Source organism: Diadema antillarum, unplaced genomic scaffold (genome assembly GCF_040938485.1).
Source record: "Diadema antillarum isolate AM-2024a unplaced genomic scaffold, OU_Dant_1.0 scf00000074, whole genome shotgun sequence".
Classification (NCBI taxonomy): Eukaryota; Metazoa; Echinodermata; class Echinoidea; order Diadematoida; family Diadematidae; genus Diadema; species Diadema antillarum.
This window is the reverse complement of record NW_027270963.1, coordinates 3,972,928-3,985,749: the sequence shown is the minus strand read 5'-3', so window position 1 is coordinate 3,985,749 and position 12,822 is coordinate 3,972,928. Positions and strand designations below refer to the sequence as shown.

Here is a 12,822-nt window from a genome sequence, read left to right as displayed (position 1 = left end):
CCCATGCAATGCCATAGCCATGATATAATAATGATTGAGGTCTTCTTAATCCAGGGTAGCCTCTTCAGTGTTACCACTGCTCTACCAGAGGGTCCTGCCATTATTATTGCCCTAGCATTGCCAGGTACCCTACATGTAAATACACCTGGGTTGAGAGGGATATGGCAGGTAAAAAATATCTTGTCCAAGGACATAGGCACCTGACTGGATTTGAACCCTGAACTTTTGAATGAAATTCAAGAGTCTTATCCACTATGCCACTGGACCCCCCTCTACAAGACTGACATAAAACTTTACCAAGCTAGGTACCCCATTACAGACTCTAAGGCCCTAATTCATGAGGGTGGTACAATCTTTGTCCATGGTTTAAACCATGGACAAAGACTGTAGTTTTGTATGGGGCGCCAAGTTTTGCATGGCCTATTTTGTTACGAAATCAGTCATTATGTCAACGAAATAACCATTTCATTGACGAAATGTTAACATTTCGTAATGAAATAGGCCATGCGACACTTGGCGCCCCATACAAAACTACAGTCTTCGTCCATGGTTTAAACCATGGACAAAGATTGTACCACCTTCGTGAATTCGAAGTGCTTGGTGTTACTGAGTCGTTGTAAGTTGTTGGTTTCTGACAGCAATCTCAAGTCTATATAATTCATCCCGTGTTCCCTGTGTCTTCAATGACTCCACAGGTGCAGAAACTCAGGCAGGTCCTGAAGAAGCGTGGCTTCAACGACATCAAGGTCGGCTCCGTGGAGGAGTTTCAGGGCCAGGAGAGACTCGTCATCATCATCTCCACAGTACGCAGCACACGAGCCGAGTTCATCCAGATGGACACCGACTTCAAACTCGGCTTCCTGAAGAATCCCAAGGTATTGTTTGGTCTCATATGAATAAAGCACGCCTATTTTTTTTTTTCCGACCAGGATCGAGAAGTTGTCAAAGTTGGGAATGTTCCTATATGAGCACAGCAGGATCACAACCTGCTCTCAGCTTGTAATATGCTTTTTCAGAAGTGTCCACTTCAGTAATAAATAAAATTTGTCATATTTTGGGGTTTGCTGCTCCCCATCATTGGTGTTTATTCAAAGGCAGTTGAGTTGTAAAAGGCACCAAATATTAAAGACCGAAATAATGGAAATGGTTCTTATGTCAGTGATGATGCACAATTACACAGTTTTCGTTGTCAAAACATCTTAATGTTTGAAGCAAGGCTACCAATGAATGTGAAGTTTACAAGATCCCAAAACAGGCAGGCAGAAATGTAGGCTTGGAAATCTACAAACTGTGGAAGGCAAGAAAACATAAGGCTGCTATGCTGCCCACAATAGCTCAGTAGTTGATAATGCATAGTTTTTATTACTTTTTTTCTCAGAAAATTTGGATGAAATGGCATAATTGGTGCCCAAGTAAATTGACAATAGCTAATACATTAATGTATGAGGGTATGAAGGTATGACACAGCCTTTAATTATCATGTTAAAGTTAGCACAATGTCATTTTGGCATTATGACAAGGTCCATAGGGACTGCCGTGTAAACTGTTCACACTGCTGAATGCTGGCAGTAAAGAAATGATTTGCTGAGAAAGTGTGCTATTCCAGTAATCCTTCAGCAACTGGAGGTTTCTTGCAATGTCTCCCTCTATGTATGGGAGGAAGCAGTCAATCTCACACGGTTTGAAACGGTTTTGGTAAGTGATAGGTATATATGTAGCTTAATCAGGGTAATAGAAGATTGATGAGAATCAGAAGAAAAGAAATACACATATTTTCACACACCCACACTTACCTAGCTGACACAAATTGAGAGGAGCTAATGATTAAAAAAGTAGAGAATGCTTTGGAGGAACTATATTCTTTACAGCTAAATGATGAAAACACAATTCTGCATGTTTTTCTCGCTTTTCAATGTCTATCTGTGGATGTCATGAAAAAAGAGAGCTTTTGATCACACTCTGTAATTTTCCATATTCTTGTTTGTCTACTGGTATTCCAGCGCTTCAATGTGGCTGTCACAAGAGCAAAGTCCCTGCTGATCATTGTGGGAAACCCCTTCATGCTTAGCAAGGATGAAAACTGGAACCTGTAAGTTGAATTTCTTTTTGTCTTATAGCAGGTGCATATCATATGTAGTTTTGATTTATACTCTGTTTCTGCATCCAGAATTTTTTCGAATCTATTTTTACAAAAACAAAGATTTGCACAAGACGATGACACAATCTCTGTCATGGCTGGGTTTCCACTTAGGTTTTCTCAACAAAAGTGTTACTCCACCATGAAATTAACTTAAAGGGACTGTTAAAGAGAAAATAACATGTTTTATTTTCAAAATGGCTGAAAAAAAGGCATGAAAAGTATGAAATTATCAAAATTTCATGCTTTTCTGAAATTGTGGTCGTGGTCAAAGTGATATTGCATAGATGCAAATGGGGGGTCGTATGACAATTTGGTTGATGGTTAAATTTACATTTGAAAAGGCAAATATTGTACTGCTTGCATAAACTCAGCATAAAGACGTGCACATGCACAGCTTATTAGGCTAAGCATCTGTACCTATGCAGCTGCTGCCTGCTCATGTTGCATGTACGTGCATCACTCTCACATTTAGTATTTATGTAAACAGAGGGTGACATTTTGGTTGTTAGATTTGTGATTTTTTTTTTTTTTTTTTTTGCTCTTGAAGTTTGTGAAAACCACACCTCAAAAAAAAAAAAAAAATCAGCATCTACAGTATGCATTTGGATTAGATGATGGTGTTGTGTGTCGTGCCACAGTTTCCCGTGGACCAGCATACAAACTCTGCGTGCATGTGAAATGACATAGAAAAAAAAAAATTATGTATTCCCTTTTAACCAAATTATTCCACAATAGCAAAGACCAAGAATTAATGACTTTCAGGGTAAGATGGGACGGGGAGAGGTGAGAAGTGCTGAATTATTGAAAAATCAAGAAAGACCATAGAGGCAATTCCTGTTCTGGGTGTTAGTTACAAATTATGGGAAAGTTCTGAGGGCATAACATCACCCATTTTAGCTCACCTGAGCCAAAGGCTGTGTGATATTTCTAAACCTTGTGTGATACTTTCTCATCCTGATCTGCCGTTTCGTGTCATCATTGCCTTTCTCCGATTGACTTTATTTTCACGACACAAAGTCATTGTCACAGAGACTTGAAGTACCACAATTACAGGAAATAAAGAAAGATTTCTTTAGACTATGTGGAGGAGACAGTTGACAGTGGTATTAGCCTCCTAGCTGGAGACTTTGAAGGTAAGATTTACTCTGTGTAACATTCAGAAAATTCTAGACTACTTTCCCTCATCAGTTGATATTTCTGCATATCTTCTGATCTGTTTGTCTGTCCTGAAGGATGTTGGAATTCTGCCGCCAGAAGGGAGGTTATCGGGGCTGCCCATACAGCCCAGAGGAAGGCGAAGTGGATGACATCGTCCAGTTGTTGCAAAAGGTCCACCTAGGCACCCTTCCAACAGGTGAGGGCAGTGTCCTCTCTACTGTCATCTCGACACACCCCAATATCGTATTAATCCAAGTATAATAGCTGATCTGTGTGGTTGTCAAAATGTGTGTGGGTATATGTGTACCTATATCTCTCCATCTGTCTATTTGTCTATCTATATATCTATCTATCTGTCTCCCTATCTATCTATCCATCTCTATCTATCTATCTACATTTGTATCTATGCACATATACTTGTAATAGGGGCATAGATATGTAGATATAAACATAGATGTATTTATTCAGTCATTCACTTATTTATTTATTTGTTTATTTATTTATTCATTTATTTATTTATTTATTCATTCATTCATTTATTCATTTATTCATTTATTCATTCATTCATTCATTCATCCATTCATTTCTTCACACTCCTTCAGATTCACAAATCTGGCTGTAACTGATATTAGTACTTTGTGGAAATTAATGACAAATGAAATACTGAAAATGTCATCGCTTTCTTCATACTTTTAGTCCAAGTTTAATGAAAATTACACTGTTCCCCTTTGCTTCATTTCATTCTATTCATCAAAGCCTGCTTGAATGTAGAATAGATTTTTTTTCACTTTAACATTTACCATATGATTGTTAATATACTTCTGACTATTTACAGTCATTATCTTACCTGCTTCTCTTTTTTATCTTTCTCTATATCTCTTTCTCTCACTCTCTCTCTCCTCATGCCAGTGGAGGAAGCAATGGATGGTCTTCAGGTCAGTCAGGTGACCGAGCAGAATGACCCAGAGTGGAGGGGAGAAGTCTAGGGGGTAACAAGCCTCATTCGTAGAGGGCGCTGTTTTCTAGCCTAGAAGTAATGTCCACGTTGCAGCGGCTGATCTCTCGACATGTGACGCTGTGAAGTCTTCTGCCGTGCACGACGACGCCAGCCGTGAAGGATGACAAGGGATCGTCAAAGCGGCCGCTGGATACCCCTTTGGATGGGGAGACATCGCATCAGCAGCCCGAGATGAATGAATAAATGTTGACGTGCATCCATGAACGTTTTTAGCCGGGGCCAACTGAGAAATGAACAGAAATCCAAGCATTTTGATCTTTTCGATATGTGATGATATCAAATATCTGCAGTAAAAATGTTTGGGAAGCATTCACAAAATTGCTTAGCAATGAAATCATTAAATTGCATTGCTGTTGTAGAGGTTCACTTTTAAATTTTTAGCAAACTTTGCTTTTTGTATTTCATTAAAACTTGCATTGTAGTGTAAAGTAAATCCTCTTGGTGATTTTAAATGACAAATTGATTTGACTGAGTGGAAAATTATTCTATTGACTTGTAGAGCTTATACGATTGGGCTGGGCTCTTACTACTGTGTATACTCTCATTATAACGAATACGGTTACAGCAAAGTAAAAAATTCAGGTTCCAAAACTATCATCTCTATCTCTTTACATACTAGAATGTTCGACTATAATGAAATTATGAAATTTTGATATAACAAACGAAAATTGCCAGTAACAGGGAATTTGTTATAACGGGAGTCCCCTTTATTGTTTGAGTGTTTGAGCTGTGATCCACAAAAAGTTGCAAAGAATTCAATATAGGTATCTTGGAGGTAGAGAGATTCTGATTTGCTGTCAGTCAAGTTCTGCTTGATTGTTTTATTTTGACTCGCAACTTGTCATGGCCTTCTTGCTTCAGGGAGCCCAAGTCTAGTCCCCGATTATCTGAGAAATCTCACCGGAAGAGGAGAATCGGGTCAGATACACCATTCCTACACCAGCAGGGGTTGAGGAGGCATAAGCTAGCAATTCATATAGTGTGTAAATGGAGAAGAACAATGAAAAAAGTAAAGAAAGATGGATTGAAATGCGGGGTGAACTTATTTGATTAGACCATCAGATGTGCATTCCAATGGTATCCGTGCAATGATCTAATTATACAGTGTTTCCCTCACCTTTCCTCTTTTAAATGCATAACAGCTACCTCCCTTGTGAACAAAGTAGCACACCTGTAGAAAAAAATTCCATGCTCCAGAAAGGGTCAAGTTGTGCATGCAGCAGCAACCAGTTTTGAAAAGAGGAAATACGGCAGAAACAAACCAACTCAACAAAGCATGAGAAGCTACAAACATATGAGCACAAACAGAACACAAAGTTTATGAAGAGGAGGGAATATTTCAGTCGCCTGAATAAGAAAAATATAAGAAATAATAAATGCAATTGACCACCCGAACATTGCTGGGTTTTGCAAGAAATGTGCCACTAGATATCATGTGCATCCAACTGTACAAATTGTCTGGAAAATGAACATCAACAAAATTATTGCAGCATCAGAGTTGGAATGTTGAGTTATCTAATGTATCATTTAGTGTAACGATGTGTAATGAAATTTTCATTTGGTAATGCTCGAAATAGTGATTTGGGGAGGTAGGAGAAATTGTGTATGAGGACGGAAGGACTTTTCACCACAGAGGCAGAATTCTAGCCCGCCTTTATCCAAATATTTCAGCCTTGCAGTGATGACTTCCGTCCAAGAGATTCTTTTAGAGCAATACCTTTTTAGGTCATTTTTAATGAAGAAAGAGGTGTTGACACGAGAAAGTCAGTTGCCTTATGTAATAAGAGTGAAGTACTTAATTCAATTACTAATTACTATTATTCTGTCTATTCATATTTTAGAATTGTACATACAGCTAAATACACACTATTCTTAGATCCTTTACAAGTGGTCTGCACTATAGTAGTGCCGGAGACCATTATTGTTGTCCACATGTGACAAGTCGTTGTAGCGATTCAGTGCAATGTACAAGAGTAATCACAGAAGGCAGTGCTACACTGCATTTTCCCAAAATGGCACGATAATTGAGGTCACGCCAGCCAATGTCAGAATCATGATCGGCAAGGGCAGGGTTAGACTGCAATGATATATTGTACTTAGTCAAATGCATCTATTTTGGTAATTAATGTGTGTGCGTGGCAAATAGAGATAGTGCATGCCTTGGTTAGAATTTGCTCCTATTATGATCTTTCAGACCCATCATCCTTCATACAACACGTGTCCTCCGATCATACACCCTCTTGTGAGGGGCACAAATCTGGCTCACAACTTGTGATTTCTCCACATATCACTGAAACATTTTAGTGCCCTAAAAAACTCTAGTGCCCACTAATTTCTCTTGTCCACTGCAGCATGTGGAAAATTTGACATTGATACTATCAATTTGTGGATTTTGTGATGATGACCAATCTTGCTCCAGAGCAAGATTGGTTCACGATCACAATTGTGCTACTGTAAAACCAGAAATTTTTGCGTGCATAAAACTTTCACAAATTTTGAAAGGAGCCACAATTCGGGGAAAGTAAAATGCAAAATGAAAGTGGTTGTCTACACAACCCAGTACATGTACTGTGTGTTCTTGTAAAATTTCATGGTCGGCAACAGTTTCATACTGCACTAAAGGCCATTAACTCCAATTTGCAAGTTTCATGCCACTAATGTTACTGGTTTTACCGTATTTCATGCGATATTTGGTGCTACATTGCAAAACAGCATCAATATAGCTAACATGACAATTGCCTTGTTATTTTGGGCAGTGTAGCACATGCCTAGAGATTGTGAAGCTTGTAACACATTAACGTTCATGCCGACATTTGTCTGGAGTGTGACTATTACAAAAAGAATGTCAGATAAGTCAAGTATGGCTATCCTCTCTTTCAGTTCATACAGCGTAGCTGGAAGTAGAAAGTCACCAAGTTTCATTAATACATGTCCTGATGAGTCTGTATATGGTAGACAATATCAACTACATTATCCAATTCTTATTCTTTGGTCCAGGAATGCATATTCAATTCATTTACAAGTTTCACTCATTTGGGACCAATTTTGTGATGATATATTGTATTTTTTAGGACTGTCTGAAGGCTTGCCTTGAAATCTTTCATGTAACAAATAATGAATATTTCATCAAAGTAGCCTTGAACTTGTGCTAACAGCAAGGCTTTTTACAGTCATGCCATTAATCTTTTTAGGTGATAGTAGCATTTTGCATGACGACTGAAAATAAACTGCATTTTGATCATCACTGCAACCCAAAGTTATTTCTGGAATTATTTCTGTTTATCGTTATTTCACACGTCTCATGTCTACTTGGATGTTGTTGTTGTTGTTGTTCCATACTCACACAAGCAATCACGCACTCACACAATTTTATACACACAAGCCTGAATTAACTCTCCACTGTCACTTGCCAAAACTCAGTACATGTGCTAAAGAGTTGAAGTTATAAAACAAAACATGAGTCCTGATTGTTGCTTTCAATTTTATTGGATTTTAGCGGATTTTAGCATACAATATAGAAATGTACAAAAGAGATGGTCATGTAGAAAACAAGCATGTACTGTAGACACTTTGTGATGTACTGTTTTGATTGCAATACGCGGAATGAACAAGTTGACGTCATGCAAGAAAATCCCTGTGGGAACCGACCCTGATGAATGTTCAGGCACAAGAGTTGACGAGTGTCTACCTTTTCTATTTCACAGGCACTTTATAAAGACACACAACCAATCTAGCAACAAACCCAACAAATTGAGACTACACTCGTCAGTCACTCTGTTGCTTGTACATATACTACATTGACATTTGGAGACCTACCCCTGTTGGAAGAATTACACTGTATGGTATTGTGATCACATGACCCGTGGCAATGTTATTCCACAGTCATCATCTCTGCAAAATTGACCTTGATTCACAAAGCTGAGAAATGCATTGAAGAATGCCCTTTGACCCAGTGCCCTTTGACCCCTCACACTGATTATCTCATCACATCTAACACTTTCATTTACTACGGTACACCAAGAGCCGCAGCAAAGCGTGCTGCTTTGACAATTACTTCCTCAAACACAAATCTGTTGGCTTGAGAAGGTAAGTTCTGGAAGTTAAGATAAATCTCATTCCACAATGAGTTCTCTACTTTGGCACTGAAGGTGGGCTATGTCCTCCATGGGCTTCAGGGGTATGTTTTCAACAGTTACCTCTAACAACCTAAACTCCATATTGTAATACATGTACACACATGTAATACTTAACAGCAGAGCGCATTCACATGAAATCAAAACAAAGCAAAGAAAACTAAATGCCGCATCAGTTTGTAGAGTCCAAAATGGGCAAACATACAAGATATCTTTTTTTTTTTTTTTTGCTTATGGCTGGAGTAGAAAATGCCACATTCACATACAGAGAGCTTCATTTTCTTAATTCCCATGACACAGCTGAAAAACTGAAAAAAAAAATCACAAGACTATCCTTCAATAATTACTTGTGCCCTACCCCCCCCCCCAAAAAAAAGGAAAAACAAAAATAAATAAATATCAACTTGGACTAAACATTGTTTATGAAGATTGAGACAAAACAAGTAAAGGAATACATCTGCTGATAGGAGGTTTTTTAAGTTTCTAACATTCCACACACTACTGCATGTACATTTGCTGAATATACACATACATAACTTCACAATCTGGCTCAGAAAAAGATTTTATAGAGCATAAAATAAGCCGCGGTCACACTGGCGAAAGATTGCAAAGTTTTCGCGATCCTTGGTCGTCTGTCAACACTGGCAGCTAAACTTCTTTATCTTTAAGTTCTCAAAGTTAAGGTCACTAGTGCGTGTGCGCAAGAAACAGGAAAGAGTACATGTACACTATCTGACAGTTAATGATTGTGACATAACAATGCACACAGGTACATCCCACTGAGGCACCGCCCAAAAAACATTGATCAATGCTGCAAACAGGAAGTGGACTACTCACGTGACAAATTTTGTGAAATTTCAGTTGCGAGCGTTCAAATGTACCTAGTTTGAGTGGGAAGTTTCGTGAGAAGTTTCCAGTCACACTAGCAAACCTTTGAGATCTTGAACTTCGCAATCTTCGCCGGTATGACCACGGCTTTACATTCATTCTTGGATTCAAAGAAATCGCCATTACTTCATGGTTAAGGCATAAAATAACCCTATGCTACCTCTTATGAAAGCTTAAAGCTTTCCCAGAAGCTGTGAAAACACATTTTACCTTATGACTGAAGATTTTACGACATAGTATAAAATTCCTTATTTTCAATTGCATAATTACTAAGCTTTACAAAGCACATCTGTTTACTTGTTGCTGGTTTTTTTTTCCTTATACCATGTTTCACGCAAGACAACAGAAATAGAGAGTCTGTGCAGACGTACAGACCCACTAACAGACATATCAATACAGGTGCATGGTTTTACTTCTTCCTTTCCTCTTTGAGCAATTCACGAAGTTGATACTGCTTACCTTTATCACAGGCAACCAACATTCACAAATCGTCGGATCCATGCCAAAAGGGCACTAATAGTGTACAAAGTCTATGGTGTTAAGGCCCTTTTGGCATGAGGCCAACGAAATGAAAGTCAGTGAGATTCCAAAGGATCATCACAGAGATACTTTTGTATTACAAGGATCTCAACAGACATTAAAAACGCAACTTCCAATATAAGCTGGGAGGCTCTCATCTTCATCTGTCGGGGCGTGCATCATTCAAATTTCTTGGAGCCCCCTTGGAGAAAGAGTTGGAAATGTTCGCTAGTGGTTACCTGGGATGAAGAGCACGTGTCAGTACCTTTGATCCATCTCCTGGAAAGCACATGAAGCAAGCAACTTCCCTCGACGTTAGCTCTCCGCATGAAGCAGAATCTGCACATGCACCAAGTTGGATCTCTCTCACAAAGGTAGGACCTTCATTTTGTGTGTTTCTATCCAAGAGACAGAGTGTTTCACCCCAGAACTGAAGGGGGATAGCATGACAACACACAACACCCAAGCTCAGCTGGTGTCACCGGGCCACAAACGCAAACTACCAAATCCAACATAGGCAAACAAAAACAAAACATAAACAATGCTGTACAGTATGCTGTACACAAACGCAAACACATAGGCGCAATAGCCTCAACAAAACGGACAAAAACTGAATGCATGAAACAAATCCCATCCAAAAATCAAGACACAGGAACTGGTCGAAGTGACGTCATATAACAAGTTGCAACAGGGCTGCTGACATTCATATGTCAAAATCAGGGAGAATTCACAGAGCAAACATGGAGACACCTGTATGTTACATTATGTCCCTCAACAGACAAAAATAACGCCCGTATCAGGAAGGTTTTGGCATTCTCCCGGAGGGACAAACATAGTGCATTTTCAGGGCGTCTCCTACTGAATCTGGTAGAGTTGACAGCTCTGTAAACCTCAAAGGATCATCATGAAACTAAACAATGGCAGTGTATAGCAAACAAAATGTCACTAGAACAAGCTTTGAATAATAAAAAACTGTGAAGCAGTCAAACATTGGCAAAATTCTGTGGAAACGTATCATAACAAGAAACACAATTTAGCAAAGACATTTTTTCAAGGCGTTGAGCGCAACAAAACTTAATGGCAGATAGCTAAAATCTCTATACACGCAAAATGGCCGCTTTGAAACAAGTTTCTGCAGTATCATATGAACAAAGTCCTATCGTTCACACGTTTTGCAGACAAAAGTATGGCACAATACACAGACACCAAAAAAGTCTTGTGCCAAATGTTCCCCTGCCTACATGAATTATCGAAAGACAGACGAGTGTAGAAAATGGAAAGTAAATGTACTGTGTTCATCCGAGAAATGCTTGTGGCAATCAAAAGTAATGAAGTCCATTCTGGATGACTTTTAAGTGTACCACAGCTCACATGTCTTAAAAAGCAAATCAAAACTGTGTAAAATGCAAGATGATCTGTATGACATCATTGTCACATAGAAATGCTTCACTTTTTCTCATATCATCTCAATAAATTTTAATTCATTGAAGAAAAAAAAAGCTGTACATTTTTTTTTCCCCCTGGTTGAATGTATATGACACATGCTCAACACACACACTTTATAGACCTGTATTTTCTTTGGTTTGGTTAAATGTTACCAAAAGGCATTGAAATTGACAAGAATGTCAACAAAAGAATCCCTCACTATGGAAACGACTGAAGAGAGAGACCAATGGTAACATTCACATATTAGATGTCAGCATATCAAGCAAAAAAAAAAAAAAAAAAAACTTAAAAAAAAACACTACACCACTTTACGACATTGTACACTGCCCTTGTAGATACAGCAGGAATTATACAAAATACAGTACATTCTGTGTTCTGAGACTGCACACTGCTTAGAAGTTCCACTGGCTATGGATATGCCAATAAAAAAAGACATAATGATGGACTTACTTCGGCAGCCTCTTCAGTTTTAAACACTGTTCTTCTAAAGGTGCCTTAACTTTTCATACAAGCACTACTACTGCGTGGTAACCATTCATGCACCAGGGTCAACAATGACACTGTGAGTACAAGCACCCTGTTACAAGGTCCATGAATCAAATGAGACTTGAACTTGAGATCTCTTCTACAAAGTGAAAACATTGTTCTCATATGCCTGCAGCACAATCAATTTTTTCTCTTAAATATACACACATGGAAAAGAAATGTGTGACATAATGCTGTAATATCACCATTTCAGTTGGGCAAAATGATGAAAAATGCACAAAATTGGCCAAAAACATTTGCCGGAAGTACTGAAATCTAAGAGCATAGTGGATCATGGTTGCTGTGTAGGTTTCAATAGATTATCGATAATCTACAAATCAGGCCAAAGTTGTAGTAATTGACCGATCATCTACCCTTGAGTGAATTACATGCAGCTCGTCGGAAAATGTGATTGCTAGAAGACGATCATTCCTCATGCACCATTCTACATACCTACAACGGAGAGGGAATGGGGAGGGGGAGGGCCGCGTCAGGTCAAAAAGTCATGTACTACGATCAAAATCATTTTACACCTTTGATCGCAAAATACTCCAAAACAACTAAAATGTCCTGGAAATTTTCGTCAGCCACAAAACTTTCATGGTAGACACTTTCAATGTATTGCAAGAAAGTACAAATGGTGGAAGATGAATTTTAAGCCCTTCTGAGAGCTATGTTTTGGCTTGCAGCATCAAGAGCCCTATTTACTGTGCCACAGTGTTCTTGCAACACAGTCACATACACAGCATTACCTTGCAGAATGATAAAGATGTCCCAGTCTGTTACCATGACAATTAACAAGCATCATTAACAAACACCTTAACTGAATATTGATGATTTCAATGCATACCAAAATACTCAATTCCACCGAGTCTACTTTTTTTTTAGAAGCAAAAGAATGGCTTGGCTTGGAATCAACAGACATGCTTCATGGTGCGGGCCCCATGTTCTTATCCCTCCAGCATCTCAATTCTAATATTTTGCTCTCTAATTTC

At 38.6% G+C, this 12,822-nt stretch overlaps 1 protein-coding gene across 3 annotated transcripts in view; it reads left to right on the top strand.

Annotated features, from left to right (window-relative positions):
* LOC139717320 (putative helicase MOV-10) overlaps positions 1–6,953 on the top strand; it is a 34,471-nt gene extending 27,518 nt beyond the window's left edge. For all 3 annotated transcript variants that reach the window (XM_071628817.1, XM_071628819.1, XM_071628818.1), the window contains exons 18-21: positions 696–875; positions 2,001–2,089; positions 3,373–3,494; positions 4,208–6,953. In XM_071628817.1, the coding sequence (XP_071484918.1) occupies positions 696–875; positions 2,001–2,089; positions 3,373–3,494; positions 4,208–4,284 (468 nt within the window). In that variant the 3' untranslated portion in view covers positions 4,285–6,953. The remainder of the gene's footprint in view (positions 1–695; positions 876–2,000; positions 2,090–3,372; positions 3,495–4,207) is intronic.
* The last annotated feature ends 5,869 nt before the right edge of the window (positions 6,954–12,822 follow it).